At 65.1% G+C, this 15,801-nt stretch overlaps 1 protein-coding gene across 1 annotated transcript; it reads left to right on the forward strand.

Annotated features, from left to right (window-relative positions):
* Window positions 1-397: 397 nt before the first annotated feature.
* On the forward strand, window positions 398-14,641 carry LOC117888761 (brain-specific angiogenesis inhibitor 1-associated protein 2-like). The gene is given in 15 exon segments (XM_034792463.1): window positions 398-548; window positions 3,077-3,152; window positions 4,029-4,115; window positions 5,210-5,271; window positions 5,675-5,746; window positions 6,251-6,388; window positions 7,848-8,000; window positions 8,589-8,801; window positions 9,142-9,379; window positions 10,123-10,306; window positions 10,766-10,837; window positions 11,162-11,246; window positions 11,248-11,337; window positions 11,886-11,929; window positions 12,146-14,641. Coding segments are annotated over 15 exon segments (1,635 nt in total). The 5' UTR covers window positions 398-500; the 3' UTR covers window positions 12,219-14,641.
* Window positions 14,642-15,801: the final 1,160 nt, after the last annotated feature.

Consider the following 15,801-nt stretch of genomic DNA (forward strand, 5'->3'; position numbering starts at 1 on the left):
GCCACGCCCATTTCATGCTAAACTGGCCCAGATTGGGAGGGGCGGGGCGGTCGCGGGCGACTCCTGATTGGCTGGAAAGTTTCTTTTCAGGTTGGAGTTTTGGCCGGACCTTTTCGTGTCTGTCTTTTTCACTGGGTCCTACCCCGCCCCCCCCCCCCGCGCACCCCTCCCCGAACCTCCCATACCCCCTCCCTCGCAGCACCCCGCCCCCAGAAGCCCCCCCCCTCCGCAACTCCTTCTCCCCCTCCTGGAATCCCCCCGCTTTCTGCGCCCCCCACATCCCTCCCCATAAGCTCTGACCCCAACCCCCACCCACCCCCTCTTTCCCCAGCCCCCCCAACCCCGCTCCCCTGCCCCCTCCCTTCCTGCCCCCCCAACTCCGCCCTCCCACCCGCTGGTGCTGCCGACCCCGCCCTCCGCCCCTTCCCTCCCCCCCCAGCCCTCCGGTCCCTGGCTCGGGGCTCGCTGCGTCCCAGCTCCGGCCGGTCCCCGGCGCCAGCATGTCCCGCTCCGACGAGGTCAACCGGCTCACGGAGAGTGTCTATAGGGTGAGCTCCGCCGGCTCCCCCCCCCCCCCCCCCCCCCCCCCCCCCGCTCCCTCCATCTCTCTCGCACGGAGTTTTTCTCGGTTTCCCCCCGCTGGAGTCTGGAGCCCCTTTGTTAGCCTGGCAGGGAAGAGTTTGGGGAAGTGTTTTGGGGAGGGGGGGGTGACGGTGGAGGGTGCAAATGGGGGGCTGGGTTCTGATCTCAGCTCCCCCCGGGGTCAATCCGGAGTCACCCCTGATTGCAGCGGGGCCAGGTTCTGACCTCAGCCCCCCAGCTCCATCCAAAGGCTTTTCACTGTGGAGATCAGGATTCCCCCTGGGGCTTTGACCCGTTCCTGTTCGGCAGGGAAGGAAGGGGGAAAACGAACCCACAAACGCTGGGGTGAGGGAGAGGGTCGGGGGGATGGTTTCCTGCCCATGTCACGGGCGGGTTCATTTGGTGTCCACGGGGAGCATCAGGCGCTGGGGTCTCTGCTCCCTTCTATCCATCCAGCCATCCTTCCACACACTCCGCCATCCCCAATCTAATCTCTCCGTCCTCCCCCAGTTACGCCACGGCGCTGGCCCTGGGACCCCTCCTTCCCTCCCCCTCCATGCAGCCCCCAGGACGGGTCCCCCCCAGGACGGGATCTGATCCCCAAAGGGCTGGTGTGCTGTGCACTGTGGGAGGGGCTGCACCTTGTGTGGCCCCTGTCCCAGCTGACCAGGAGCCTGGGGGATTAGATGTGGGGGGGGCGCTGCAATTTCTGGCTAGATCAGATTCTTTCAAAAGGCTAATTCGTTCCCGGGGAAACGGCCTGTGGGAGCTGAGAAAATCGGGCTGGGCCCCAGACCCCTTTTGGATCCGCCCCCCCCCCCCCCCGAGCCTGGGGGCCAGGAAACAGCCCCTGCTCAGGGCCCCCCCGCTACACCCCCTCTGGCTCCACTGTTTCCATGAGGCGGATCAGTCCCCTGCGTCTACATGTCTAGCGATAGCTACATGTCCTAGTTTGTTATTGTAGGGCCTACGTAGGCTGCTTTGCCATTGTAGGGTTGCTTGGGAACCCAGGAGTCCTGGCTCCCAGCCCCTGCAATCACTAGACTCCCTTCCCCTCCCAGAGCCAGGGAGAGAACCCAGGAGTCCTGGCTCCCCCTCCCCCACGGGGACAGTCTTTGCGCCCGACCCGCTGTCCCCAAAGCCATCGGGCTGAGCCGACTGATCCAGGCTGAGCCGGCGCTGGGCACCCGTGTGTTGGGTGGGGAAGGGCTGGCAGCCGGCCGCAGCCCAGCGCCTGGGGCCTCCGCTCCAACCAGGCGCCCTCCTGCTGGGGCAGCCGGGCCGGGCCTGGCACTGATATGCCCTCAGCCGGCCCCATCGGCCACCTGCTGGGGATTAGGGGCGCCAGAGCCCCAGGGCTCAGTATAGTGTCTGTCCTTCCCCTAGCCATCCGTCCCTCCCCCCCCCCCCCCCCCCCCCCCTCTCCACCCCCCTTCTCACCCCCCCCCCCCCTCTCCTCCCCTCTCCCCAGCTGTCCGTCCATCCCTCTCCCCCACCCCCCATCATCTGTCCATCCATCTTCACACACTTCCATCTGTCTGTCCGTCCCCCCACCCCTCTATCCATCCGTACGTCCACCCCCCACCCCTCTAGCCATCCATCCCCATGCACCTCCTCATTTGTCCCTCTCTCCGTCCATCCACCTGTCTGTCCATCCCTATACTCACCCCCTCCACCCACTGCTCTGTCTGACCATCCCCATATGTGCTCCGTCCATCCCCATTCCCATCCATCCCGCTCCACACACTCCCTGGATCCGTCCCTCGCTCCCTCTCCTAGCACCCCAGTCACCCCTCCAAGTGTCACTTTGCTTAGGAATAAAATATCTTGGTGTCCTACAATGTAAATCTTCAAAAACAAGGAGTCTGGTGGCACCTTAAAGACTAACCAATTTATTTGGGCATAAGCTTTCGTGTGTGAAAAACCCACTTCTTCAAATGCAAATGCAATGTAAATCCTGCCACCCCCAACCCAGGATACCCAGCCCCCATGCCCCACCACAGAGGGGTCGCATCTTGGTGTCGGGTGAGGGGTCCCCGTAAACCCAGCCCACGCACCCCACCCTAGAGGGGCTGCATCCCGGCACCAGCCAATGGGTTTGTGTATATCCAACCCCATGCCCCACCCCAGAGGGGCCATGTCCCAGCATGGGGCAAGGGGTCCCCATATACCCAGCCCCTGCGCCCCACCCAAGAGGGGCCATGTCCAAGTGCTGGGCGAGGGGTCCCCTTATACCCAGCCCCCCTGCCCCACCCCAGAGGGGCCGGGTCCCAGCATGGGACGAGGGATATACCCTGCACCCCACCCCAGAGGGGCTTCGTCCCAGTGCTAGGCGAGGGGTCACTGGATAACCAGCCCCCTGCCCCAACCCTCCTGGTATCCGCCCTCCCCTTGTGCCCCCCCATGGTATCCTGTCCCCCCTGTCCCAGGGGGGTTGGGGCCCCGTCCCAGCACGAGCACTGTGGAGCTGTGATCACCCCCCTGTTTGGTGCAGGTGATTCTGGACCAGTTCAACCCCGGCCTGAGGAGTTTTGTCACAATGGGGAAGAGTTACCAACGAGCACTCTCAGGTAAACCGTGATTTCCCCACGGACCCCCCAGCCCATCCCAGCCCTGGGGCCGGATGGGAGCCAGCGCCCCCTAGAGGGGAAAGGCCCCTGTCACGGAGTCCCCGGGCGATGCTCTGGAACTGCTCCCCACAAAGCCAGTCAGGACTTTGGGGAGCTTCCTCTCCCATGGAGCAGACCGTCTTCAGGGCAAGAAGCTCACACGGCTTCACCTCCTGGGTCTGACCTTGGAGCATTCAGCATCCTCTGCCCCTCCGTGCGCTTCCCACAGCGAGTCCGCCCAGGCGGGGTCCTGGGGAAGCCGGAGGGTCCTGCACCCCCACTTTGCAGTCAGTCGTGACTCTCAGCCAGCCAGTAACACAGAGGTTTATTAGAAGACAGGGACACGGTCTAAAACAGAGCTTGTAGGTACAGCGGCGAACGGGACCCCTCAGCCAGGTCCATTCTGGGGCCCAGCGAGCCAGACACCCGCGTCTGCACTAACTTCCTGTCCCCAGCCAGCTCCAAACTGACACCACTTCCAGCCCCTCCTTCTCTGCTGCGTTCCTGTCCCAGGCCAGGAGGTCACCTGCTCTCTTTGTTCACCTTTAGCTATTCCCTTGCAGGGGGGAAGGGCCCCGGCCATTTGTTGCCAGGATACAGAGTGTCGGCCATTTATGCACACTGGAAACTTAAGAAATGCATAGGGGAAACTGAGGCACCCACACTGTATTCAGAGGAAACATTAAGAACAGTCCCACTTGCGTCACAGCCCTGTGCCCCATTTCCCGCCCCCCTGAGCCAGCCAGTTCCTGCCCTGGGGCCGGATGGGAGCCGGCGCCCCCTAGAGGGGAAAGGCCCTGTGTCAATCACTCCCTCCTGTGCTCTCTCTCCTGGCAGGGGTGACCGTAGCGGCCAAGGGTTATTTCGACGCCCTGGTGAAGCTGGGGGAATTGGCCAGCGACAGCCAAGGGTCCAAGGAACTGGGTAGGTGATGCCTGGGACAGAGGGCTGGGTGCGGGGAGGGGGCTGGGCCGTCTGCTCCAGGGCAGATCCACGGGCCCATCTACCCCGGTATCCTGCCTCCTCCCTGCCCCCGGATCAGAGCTATGGGCCCAGGGCCCCTGGCATCCCGCCCCCCACCCCACCCCCCAGATCTCCGTGCTGGGGGGTTCCTGCTGCAGGAAGATGTTGTTTTCCTGCTGGAAGCCAGGATTTCCTCCCATCTCCACTCCCCCATCCGGGGCTGGGCCGGCCTTGGACTGTGTGGGGGCAGGGGAGTGTATCCGTGTCCTGAGAATTCCCCCCCCGCCGCCACTACCATAGCTCAAGGCCCAGCCGTCCCCCTTCGCCTTGCCTAGCAACCCCCACCCCCAGGTTCCAGCTTTAACCCTTCACGGTCTGGGGGGGCCAGCTCCCCCACACACACTCTGCTACCAGGCCTAAATGTCCCCTCCCCCAGGGTGTGACCTGCCTGGGGGGTGGGAAGGGGGAGTTGAGAGGCTGGGGGGGGGCTCAAAGAGGCGGTGAGGGTGGAGTGAGGGGGGCTGAAGGGGGGATTGTGTCCCTCTGCCTCTGGGGGAGGGGGCCGTGGTGCACATTGGGGTTGTGTGCATGTGGGGCGGTGCATGCAGGGGTGATGAACCGGGGTGGGGGAGTGTAGCAGGTGGTGGGTGTCTGGGAATTTGGAGAAGGGATTGTGGGTGTGCAAATTGTGGCAGGTGTGTGCAGGTTGTGGGAGGGGTGTGTGTGTGTGGGGGGGTGCAGATGGTGGGAACCGGAAGGTGAGTGTGCGCAGATGGGCAGAGTGCGAGTTGTAGGGCAGTGTGGGGGTGACCGCGGGGAGCCCCCACATTGTGTGACTGGCTGTGGGGGGGGAGCCGGCCCCGCTTGCCACGGCTAATGTGATAGTGCCGGGCGTGTGCGGGCGATGTGTGTTAACGGGTGGGGGGGCCCTGCTCACACTCGTGTGGGAAAGGTGAGCCTGGCCCCGGGTGAGGGGGGCAGATGGGACCAGGGGATTATGGGATGGATTAATGCCCCCCCCACACACACACACCTGTCGTTTCCCCGTCCCCCAGGGGACACCCTGTTCCAGATGGCCGAGGTGCATCGCCAGATCCAGGTGCAGCTGGAGGAAACGGTGAGTATCTCCCCCCCCCCCCCCCCCCCCCCTTTTCCCCCCCCCCCCCCCGTTACCCTCCCCAGCCCCCAGCTAGCTCCCCACCTCCCCAAAGCCCTGGGGCGCCTCCCACCCGCCCTCGCTGCCTTCTCAGCCCCCCCCCACGGGACCCCCCCCACACACCCAGAACTGCTCATTCACGGAGAACAGTTGTGGGGGGGGGATGGGACCCTGGGTTCTTAGCAGGGGGGCAGGATGGGATACCATGGGGGGCACAAGGGGAGAGGGGATACCGGGAGGTTGGGGTGACATGAGGGGGGGGATATCATGGGGGAGATGTACTGGGGGGGGAGGGGATCCCTTGTTCACTGTCCCCCTCTCGCCCCCCTACTCTGTTCAACACCCCCCCCCCCTCCCCCCGTAGCTGAAGCTTTTCCACTCGGAGCTGCTGGCCCAGCTGGAGCAGAAACTGGAGCTGGATGTCAAGTACCTGCTGGTGAGAGCCCCCGTGCGGTTCCCTCCAGCCCTGCGGGGGGGCCCAGTCCGGTGCCTGCTGCCCCCCTGTGCCCACCAGCCCCACTAACTCTCCTCCAGACCCCCCATGGACCCCCCATTTTCCCCTTTCCAATTTCCCGCCCCCACCAAAGTCTTTGGCCCATTGTGGCTGGGGAACGGGTTTGCCAGCTCCCTGCCTCAGTTTCTCCAATTGCACCATTCATAAGTTCAGACACAGATTGAGGTCCCTGTCACACTGGGTGTTGCGTGCACGCGCGCACACACACACACACCCCGTGACTGAGATGTGGGGGGTTCCCCGTCACGCTGCATAGAACCCCCTCTGACTGAGATCTGGGGGGGGGGGTCCCTGTCGTACTGGACGCTGCACAGACCGAGCTGGTCCTGCTTAGGGTCCTGGGGAGTCCCGTTCTCTCTCCCCCCAGCCCCGTCCCCGGGGCGAGCTGACCCCCCCCCCACACACCGCTCTCCGGCGCCCCCGCAGGCCACCCTGAAGAAGTACCAGAGTGAGCACCGGGCCAAGGCGGAGGCCATTGAGAAGTGCCAGGCCGAGCTGAAGAAACTGCGCAAGAAATGTCAGAACAGCAAGAACCCCCAGAAATACGGGGACCGCGAGGTGCAGGTGAGGGGGAGTGGGGCTGGGGGGGGGGGGGCATGAGGTGCAGGGGATGGGAGGGCTGCAGGGGGAGGGTCTCCCGGGGGGTGGGGACTAGGAGGTGCTGGGGAGGGTAAATCTGGTGGGGGACACTTAATCTGGGAGCCAGGTCTGGAATAGAGCCGCCCCGAACATGCCCGCACATGAGCTCAACACGCTAAAATACGGGGAAACGCTAACACGCATGGTGCACACGGTGTTCCTGGGTTGGAATGAGGTAGGCGTGTAATGTACACGCCAATGCGCAGTACATACGTGACAGACACCCACACCCAGGCACATGCGTGGGCACACAGGCACTGGGGAAAGCCTCTATACCTCCAGGGCTGGCCGATCGGGGGGAGAGGGGGGCCGAAAGGACCCCAGGCCGCAACCCCCCGTCTCCTCAGCCCCCCCCAAGGGGCCCCTGGCAACGAGGGGCAGAGCTCGGGAAAACAATGGGATCGGCCAGGCTCCTGCAGGAGACACGGGGCCGTCACGTCCGGCCGGAAACTGCAGCAGGATGTCAGTGCCGGAGGCGGGGGGAGGCCGGGGCAGCTTGGGAACTCCCCCGCCCCACTCCCTGTGGCGCCCCCGGCGGGTAGAGGCGGGCGTTGCTGTCTTGGGAACGGTGGCTCGGGGCGCGGGCGGGATCGGGGCCCCGAGGGGCTCGCGGCTCTGAAGGGTTTTAACATTCTTTGGCCAGCTGGTGCCTGGGACCCTAATCTCCATAAGGGGCTTTGGATGGATGAATTGGGGGGGGGCGGGGACATACGCTGGGGGGGGCACCCACACGGGGTGCAGGGGGAGACACAATTGGGGGATGCGGAGTGGAATAGTTTCTGGCAGGTGTCTCCTGCCCCTCCCAAAGTAGTTCTCTGCCCCCCCGCCTCTGCTCAAGGGTCTCCCCCCCCCCGCACTCCCTCCCCTCCCCCCTCATTAGCATGTCAGGCGCCTGCTCCTTCCCCTCCCCCCCCCGCCCGCTCCCCGCCTTGGCTCTGGAAGGCCCCCCTTTGTCGGCACCCATTGCCTGGGGAACCATTACTTCGGGGTCACGGCCCCCATTCTACAGGCTGCCAGGGGGAAGTGGCGTGGGCAAGGGGTGGTGGTGGTGGTAACCCTTTCCCCCCACCAGGGCCTGCTATGGGGAGGGGGGAAGGGGAGTGTGTGGGGGGGTGTTAACCCTTCCCCCGCCAAATCCAATGTGGAATGTCAGGGTCTGATGTGGGGGTGTTGGGGTCCAATGGGGCGTGTCAGGGTCTGATGTGGGGGGCTATTTGGGGTTTGATATGGGGTGTCAGGCCAATATGGGGGGATTATCTGTGGTCAGATGCAGGGTTGGTATCTAGGCCCAGCTCTGAAGTGGTGAGGTCTGATATTGGGGTGATTCCCCCCCCCCATGCTCTGATGCCCCCTTGGGACTCTTTTCTCCCCCCCCCACCACCAGTACGTAGAGGTGATGAGTGCCAAGCAGAGCGAGCTGGACCGTTTTGTGGCGGAGGGATACAAGGCTGCTCTGACCGAGGAGCGCCGGCGGTACTCATTCCTGGTGGATCGCCAGTGCGCTGTGTCCAAGCACTTCAGTGCCTACTATGCCAAGGTGAACTGCCCGCCCCATATCCCTCCGCCCCCGTGGGATCCCTCCATCTCCTGGGGAGGGGGCACGCACACCCGTATCCCTCTGCCCTGAATCCTTCCATCCGCTGGGGAGGGGGCTGCACGCCCCGTATCCTTCCACCCCATATCCCTCTGTCCCGTAGCCTTCCATCCATTGGGGAAGGGGCTGCAAACCCCATATCCTTCCACCCCGTATCCTTCCACCCCATATCCCTCCGCCTGCTGGGTAGAGGTCACACACTTTCCGTATCCTTCCATCCTGTATCCCTCCGCCCCCACAAAGAGCCCCCTAGTGGGAGGTCACCTGCATCCTTCCATCTTGTGGGCCCCACCAGAGCGGGGCGGTCCCTGGTGGGGGGGCAGTGCGGACGAGTCCCCAGAGGGCAGCACAAGCCCCATGTTAGGGGGATGTGGGGGAGTGGTGTAGTTCCTATGGGGCCCTGGTTGGGGGTCGCGCTGTGGACTGGGTGCGGGGGGGAGTGGGAGCCCCGTGGAGGGTGGGGGCTCCCCTGGCTGGGCATGTGGCACAGTCTAGTGCCCCCCCCCACCCATCTCTGCCCCTACCCCGCAGGTGAAGGAGCTGCTGGGGGCCAAGCTGCCCGGCTGGCAGCAGTCCTGCGTCCAGCCCACTCGCCTGCCTGACCGCGCTCTGGCCCTGGTGAAGCAGACGGCCAACAGCCCTGCCACGCCCGCCATCTCCGACCCGCTGCCCGCCCCCCAGCCCCTGGAGGTGTCCCCCGAGCTGGCACCCCTGCTGGGGGGCGGGGGGCTGGCCCTCAACCACGTATGTCTCTGCCCACGGGGGATGGGGAGGGGCGCCATTGCCAGAGGGTGGGGCCCCTCGGGAAAGACCCGGACTCCTGGGTCCCTTTTCCAACGGGGATGGTGACTTGGGCACTACGGGAGAGGGGTAGGGTCCCCCTGGCACTGACCCGGATTCCTGGGTCCAATCCCGAAGGGCAGAGCCCCTGGAACGGCGACTCAGACACCTGGGTCCATTTTCCAAGGGCAGAGTCCCTGGGAGGGTCACCCAGACACCTGGGTCCCCAAACCCAACTGGGAGGGTGACGCTGATCCCCAGTGAGCAGAGCCCCTCCTCCCTCCCCCCGTCTCTCCCTCCGCAGCGCGTCTCACTGCAGGAAGCGACTCCGCTCCCCAACGGCGACTCTCACCGCACCCGGGGCTCCCGTGACCTGGGGCACCCGCCCGCCAGCGAGCCCCTCACCGTCCCGCTAGGCCTGCCGGCCCTGCAGCCCGCACCAGCCACGCAGACCCCCCCTCCTCCCAGGGCCAGCGACGGCTACTCCTGTACCCTGCCCATCCCGCGCAAAGCCTCCGCGGAGACCCGCCTCGCCACGCTCAGTAAGTGCCCGCCGGTGCCCCTCACTCCCGACCCGCAGCCCCTGCTAGCCCAGCCCTGGGCTCCCCCAGCCCTGCCGGTGCCCCTCACTCCCGACCCGCAGCCCCCTGCTAGCCCTGCCCTGGGCTCCCCCAGCCCTGCCGGTGCCCCTCACTCCCGACCCGCAGCCCCCGTTAGCCCGGCCCTGGTCTGTGCTGGCCAGCTCCGCCATGTTTGCTGCTGGAGCTGAGCCTAACTGGCTCGTCCCACGTGTGACCCCAGATGGGGGCGTCCCAGCCCTCACTACTTTCCAGTCTCCCTAGCACATGATGCAGGCTCTGTGGGGGATATTTGGGGGGGGGAGGGTGACCCCAGTCTGGGCGACTTGCCCAGCCTAAGCCAATTAAGAGTCCAGCGCTGAGCGGCTTGTTCCGATTTCGTATCCTGGACTGACCCGGCCGGGGCTGGGACGGGATTGGGGGGGGCTCTGCGAGTTCCTGGCCAGACAGAATCCCCCCTTCCCGAGATCTCCTCTCCCCCCCAATCCAGCTTTTATCTCTACCCCTGGTTCCCCTCCTCTGAGCTCCTGCAGGCACTCTCGTGTGTACCCCCGGGACATCCCAAGCCCCCCCAATGCCCTCCTCTAAGACCCCCCCCACACACATATCCCCCATGTGCCCCTTTCTCAGTCTCTTGGCCCCTCTCCAGGGGCAGGAAGGGGGGGCAATCCCCAGCCTGACTCTCCCTTCTCTTCTCCACCCCCCAGCAGAGAACAGGACCCTGCCGCGGGTTGGGGCGCTGGCCGAGCGGCGCCGGGTCCAGGCCGTGTTCTCCCATGCGGCCGGCGAGAGCAGCACCCTGCTCACCTTCCAGGAGGGCGACGTCATCGCGCTGCTGGTGGCCGAGGCCCGGGACGGCTGGCACTACGGGGAGAATGAGGCCACCTGCATGTGAGCCCCTCCCGCTTGTGCTAACCACTAGCCCCCCCTTCTCTCCCACAGCTGGGAGAGAACCCAGGAGTCCTGGCTCCCACCCCCTCTCCTCTCCCCTTCCACAGCCGGGGAGAGAACCCAGGAGTCCTGGCTCCCGTCCCCCCTCTCCTTCCCTCCCCCAGCCGGGGAGAGAACCCAGGAGTCCTGGCTCTCAGCCCCCCCTCCCCTCCTCTCCCACAGCCAGGGAGAGAACCCAGGAGTCCTGGCTTCCAGGCTCACTCCCCCACTAGACCCCCCCCTCCCCTCTCAGAGCCGGGCATGATGAATCGGGGCTCCTGGGTTCCAAGTCCCCGGTCCAGATCTGGGTCCCGGCAGGGCCCTCGCTGGGCTCTGTGGGGCTGTGAACTTAGCCGCCCCCTGGGAGGAGGGTCCGGGCGTGTCTCCATCCTGCCTGACCTCTGCTCTCCCCACCCCCAGGAAAGGCTGGTTCCCCTTCTCGTACACCCGTCCCGTCCCCCCTGCCGAGACCCCCGAGAAACCCCACGGCAGGTGAGCTGGGGGCTGGGCGTGCCACATGGTGGGATGGGGGAGGAGGAATAGGGGGTGACAGATGGAGGAGGCGGGGCTGGGACTGGGGGGGGGGGGGGCTGGGAGGGGGGGGGGGGGCCAGGCAGTGGTACTGAGTGGGGGGGAGGGGGTGGGGGGATGGGGCAAGGTAGAGGGAGGGGAGCAGAGTGGGCTGCGGGGGTGCTGAGCTGGTGGCAGGATGCGGGGCACAGAGAGGGGGAGATTGGGGCCAGGGTGGGCGGAGTATGGGGGGGCACTGTTTAGCTCCAGGGCCTCGTTTTAACCCCATCTATCCCCCCCCCCCAGTTTTCCCCTGAGCAAACTCAACAGCAGCAGCACGGGGACCCTGGACAAAGTGGGGTGCGTGGCCCCCAGCCCGGAGGGGGGGCACGGGGGGGGCCACCTTGCGCTACGCCCCCCCCCCCCGCTCCAGCACCTTCCGCCAGCGCCCCTATAGCATGATGAACCCCGATCTGTCACAGGTGAGTTGGGGGAGGAGCTTCCAGGCGAGCCCCTCCCCATTTCTTGGGGCACAGCCCCCCCCCGTCTCTCCTCCTGAGGCCTGGAGCCTGCTGTCCAGCCCTGGGCGCGCCCCGACCCTCGAGACTCCTCACCCACCCCCCAGCACCCAGCCACGCCTCCAGGGTGCTAGCCCAGCCAGGGGGCCCGTAGCCTCGGGAGCCGTTCCATTGCAATGGCCGGGCACTTCACGTCAATGACCCTCCGTTGGTGGCGCTTTGCCTGCCCACCCCCGGGGTGCCAGGCTGGCCGGGGGCACAGGGGGCCAGCAGCATGGCACGGAGACAGGGAGCGAATTGGTCGGTTGTCCAGTGCCCCCAAATTACCACCAAGGGGGCCCCACTGAGGAACTCCCCACCCCGTCCTCCTGCAATCCCCACCACCAGCTGTCACCTGGGGGCAAGTGTGGGCATTGCAGGGCCAGCCTGGTGATTGCCACGTGCCCCACCCCCTGTGCCCCCCCCCCCATCTCACCCTCCGGCTAATGTGATTCTCTCCTTCCTCTTCCCAGTTAGCGAACGAATTTGGGAGCCCCCCGAACTCCTCCCCATCCAGGTGAGAGCAGCGAGGTCCGCGGCCTGGGGCCCCCACCCCGGGCCTCTAAACCTAGGATTCTCCCCCCTCAATGGCCCTAGTGCCACATTCACCCCCCCAAACCCCCCACCTATCAGGATAACCTCCCCCCCGGGCACTAGCACCCAGATTTATGTGTCCCCCCCTTCAGCTCCCACTGAGGCCCCATGACCCGTGCCCTCTCTCTCCCTCCCCCAGGTCTAACCCCTTCGCTCACGTCAGGCTGAAACGGACGGTGACCAACGACCGCTCGGCCCCGCTGATCCAGTGAGGCCCCGGGCACCCGCCGATCACCCCCTGGGGGAGAGATGCCAGGAGCCCCCCGCTCGGGAAGGACTGGGGAACTGGCGGGGGGCCTCCCCCCTATGCAGCCCGCAGCTCCGTCTAGTGGCTGCTTTGCAGAAGAGCATCTCAACAGCCGGACTCGGGCCGTATCACGCAGCGGGAGGGTTCGGGGTTCGAATCCTGCCGGTGATGCCTGGAGTGGGGGGAGCAGGAATGGAGCTGGGCCCCGGGGAGCCACAGGGTGGGGGAAGGGAGAGGGAGAGGCTGCCCCCCAAGATAGAAATGCCTCCTGAGGGCTCTGCTATGAGTTACGTGTGTATCTCTGTCCCCCCTTGCACCCCTCTGTCATCCCCCTACACACATCCATCCCCTCTGCACTCCTCTTTCTGCCCTCAGGCCCCCCTCTATCCGTCTGTCCTGTGCACACATCCGTTCCCCTGCCCACCCCTCTACCCATCTGTCCCAGCTCCCCCAGGGGGGCTGCTACGCCCTAGCATTTCACCAGGCCTTTGGAGGAGCCCGAGGCCCCGCCCTTCCCCCCTGGGCTCCAGCCCCCCTGCTTCCCCCTGGGAGCTCTGCCCAGCCGACCCGCCAGAGCCAGCCGCCTGGGGGAGCCCCTCACCCCCTGCAGGGCCCCCCGGTAGCGCTGCCCGGATGTGGGGAGCCCAGAGGTTCGCCATCCACCACTGCCTCGGGCCATTGTCCCTGCTGGGTTCCCGGTCGGAGCGTCCCCTCCTCAGGGAGGTGAATTGCCCCGCGGCAGGTGGCATGTAACCGGGGGCAGGTGGCTAACGGGAGGCCGGTTTTTAAGCCCGGCTTCCGTGCCAGGCCAACGGGGTGAAACTCGAGGGCAGAGCAGAAGGCTCCAGAGGTGGGTGAAGGCGGGTCGGTGGGGAAGGGAAATCCCTGTCTCGCCCAGCGGCTGGAATCCGAGGGGACAACCGTGTGGCCAAGGGGGTGGGTGGGTCTAGCGTCCTTGAACAAGGCTCTGAAGCAAAGCCAGCCAGGCCCAGGGGGAAGGGGGTGGTTAAAAGACAGGGGATAAAGGGGAAAGGGGCAGTTTTCAGACCGGAGAGCGGTAGATGGGGGGAGGCCTAGGGTCTGGGCTGGGCAGCGTACTCAGAAAGGCAAACGGGGCGAACGCTGAGCAAACGCAGACGAGACAAACTGACTCCGGCTCGTTAAGTCCAAAGCGGCCAGCGAAGTGCCCCCAAAAGATCTCCTCGAACAGGGGGACTGGGCCATGAAACGTGGGGTTGAGAAACATGACGCTGGAAACAGTCATCCCAGCCGGACCTACGCCAGGAAGGGATCTAGATGAGCAGGTACCACCCGAGACCGAGATGGCGGAGTCGGGATCGTTCGCTGCAAACGGCAGGTAACAGGAGGTTAGGAACCGTGAGGAAACGGGGGGAAAATCGGACAGACAACACCCTAGTGCCGCTCTATCAACCCAGGGCGCGCCCACCCCTTGAGTACGGCGCGTGGTTCGGGTCGCCCCAGCTCCAAACAGAGCTGTTGGCGTTGGGAAAGGTGTGGAGAAGGTCAGAGAAATGATGCGGGGATGGAACAGCTTCTGCTGAGGAGAGACGAAAAGGACGGACACCGTTCAGAGACGGCGAAGGGGGATGTGAGAGAGGGCTGTGAAATCGGGACGGGGATGGAGACGGGGAACGGGGAAGTGCTAGTGACCCCTTCACGTGAGGTGAGAACCAGGGCTCAGCCGATGAAATGAAAACAAACCGACGGCAGCACTGTCAACCTGAGGAACTCCCTGCCGGGGGATGCTGGGAAGGGCGAAAGTCGAACGGGGTTCGAGAGTGGGTCCAGCACTGGTGGTCACGGGGGCAACCCAGGCTCTGGGTGTCCCTAAACCTCTGCCTGCCCGAAGCCAAGAGCGGCCGATGGGGGCGCTCATGCGACAGTCGCCCTGTTCTGTTCATTCTCCGTGACACAGTGGGCCCTGGCCACTGGCGGCGATAAGCCACTGGGCCGGCGGGACCCTTGGTTGGCCCCAGCGCGACTGTTCTTCCCTGGTCCTCAGGGGCGCGTTGGCTGTGTGGTTCCTCCGTCAATCAGGGTCGCTTCCAGCTGCCCCTTTAACACCCTGTTCATCCCACCCCCCGCGGTCCATGGCCCCACCCCCATGGCGCCAGCTCTGTCCCGAGAGCAGCTTTGTAACCCTTCAGCCCCCACGGGGGAGCCGCGCAAATCACAGAGGGAAACTGAGGCAAACATGGGCCTCAAAAATATTACAGCAAATTTCCACTTCCTCATGCCATCCATCAATACGATTTTAGGTATGCGTCCATCCATCCCTCCACATCCCCTCTATCCATCCATCCAGCCCCCAACCCCTGTATTTATCCATCCATCTTCCCCCCCTTCCCCCTCCATCCATCCCTCCCCCACGCCCTGTATCCATCCATCTCCCCCCCCGTACTCCCTCTATCCATTCCCCAACCCCTCTGTCTATCCATCTATTCATCCCCTGCCCCTCTATCCATCCATCCATCCATCTTCCCCCACACCTCCTGTATATATCTAACCAGCCATCCCCCAACCCCTGTATCTAACTATCCATTCCTTCTTCCACACACCCTCTATTCATCTTCCCCGCCATCCATCCCCCAACCTCTGTATCTATCTATCCATTCCTTCTTCCACACACCCTCTATTCATCTTCCCCGCCATCCATCCCCCAACCTCTGTATCTATCTATCCATTCCTTCTTCCACACACCCCTCTATCCATCCCTCCCAGCACACCCCGAACAGCTGTCTGTCTGTCTGTCCACCACCCATAGCTCTGTCCATTATGTGTCCACCTCCCCTCCCCACTTTTGCTCTATGTCCAGCCCTCTCCTGCTGACACAGGTTGCCTGGGGTGGGAACAACCCCGGACACCCTGAAAAGTGCCTTGTCTGTCCCCAGCCCCACAGCTGGGCTACCTGCAGGGGGTGCGCTGAACTCTATGACCCCTCTTCTCTCCCCCACCCCACCAGACTATGGCTGGAGGATGCTGTATTCAGAACTGCATCAAATAGAACCATGGATGCCCCCCCCCAGGGGCGTGCAGCACCCCCTGCTGGGCACATGGGGGGGGGGCAGCACCAGGCTGTGAGCTGGGGGGGGAGGGCTCTGTTACAGCCTTGATGTGACGGTGGGAATTACAGCTAGACTGATACTAAACTGTGTGTGTGTGTGCAGCTGTCCCTGGCGCCCCCTGCTGGAGGGGCCGGACCCTGCACCGTGTGTGTGTGTCCCTGGTGCCCTCTGCTGGAGGGGCCGGGCCCTGCACTGTGTGTGTGTGTGTCCCTGGCGCCCCCTGCTGGAGGGGCCGGGCCCTGCGCTCTATGTGTGTGTCCCTGGCGCCCCCTGCTGGAGGGACGGGCCCTGCGCTCTGGGTGTGTCCCTGGCGCCCCCTGCTGGAGGGGCCGGGCCCCGCGCTCTGTGTGTGTGTGTGTGTCCCTGGCGCCCCCTGCTGGAGGGGCCGGGCCCCGCGCTGGGTGTGTGTCGCTGGCGCCCCCTGCTGGAGGGGCCGGGCCCCGCGCTCTGTGTGTGTCCCTG

This window comes from Trachemys scripta, chromosome 16 (genome assembly GCF_013100865.1).
Source record: "Trachemys scripta elegans isolate TJP31775 chromosome 16, CAS_Tse_1.0, whole genome shotgun sequence".
Taxonomy (NCBI): domain Eukaryota; kingdom Metazoa; phylum Chordata; order Testudines; family Emydidae; genus Trachemys; species Trachemys scripta.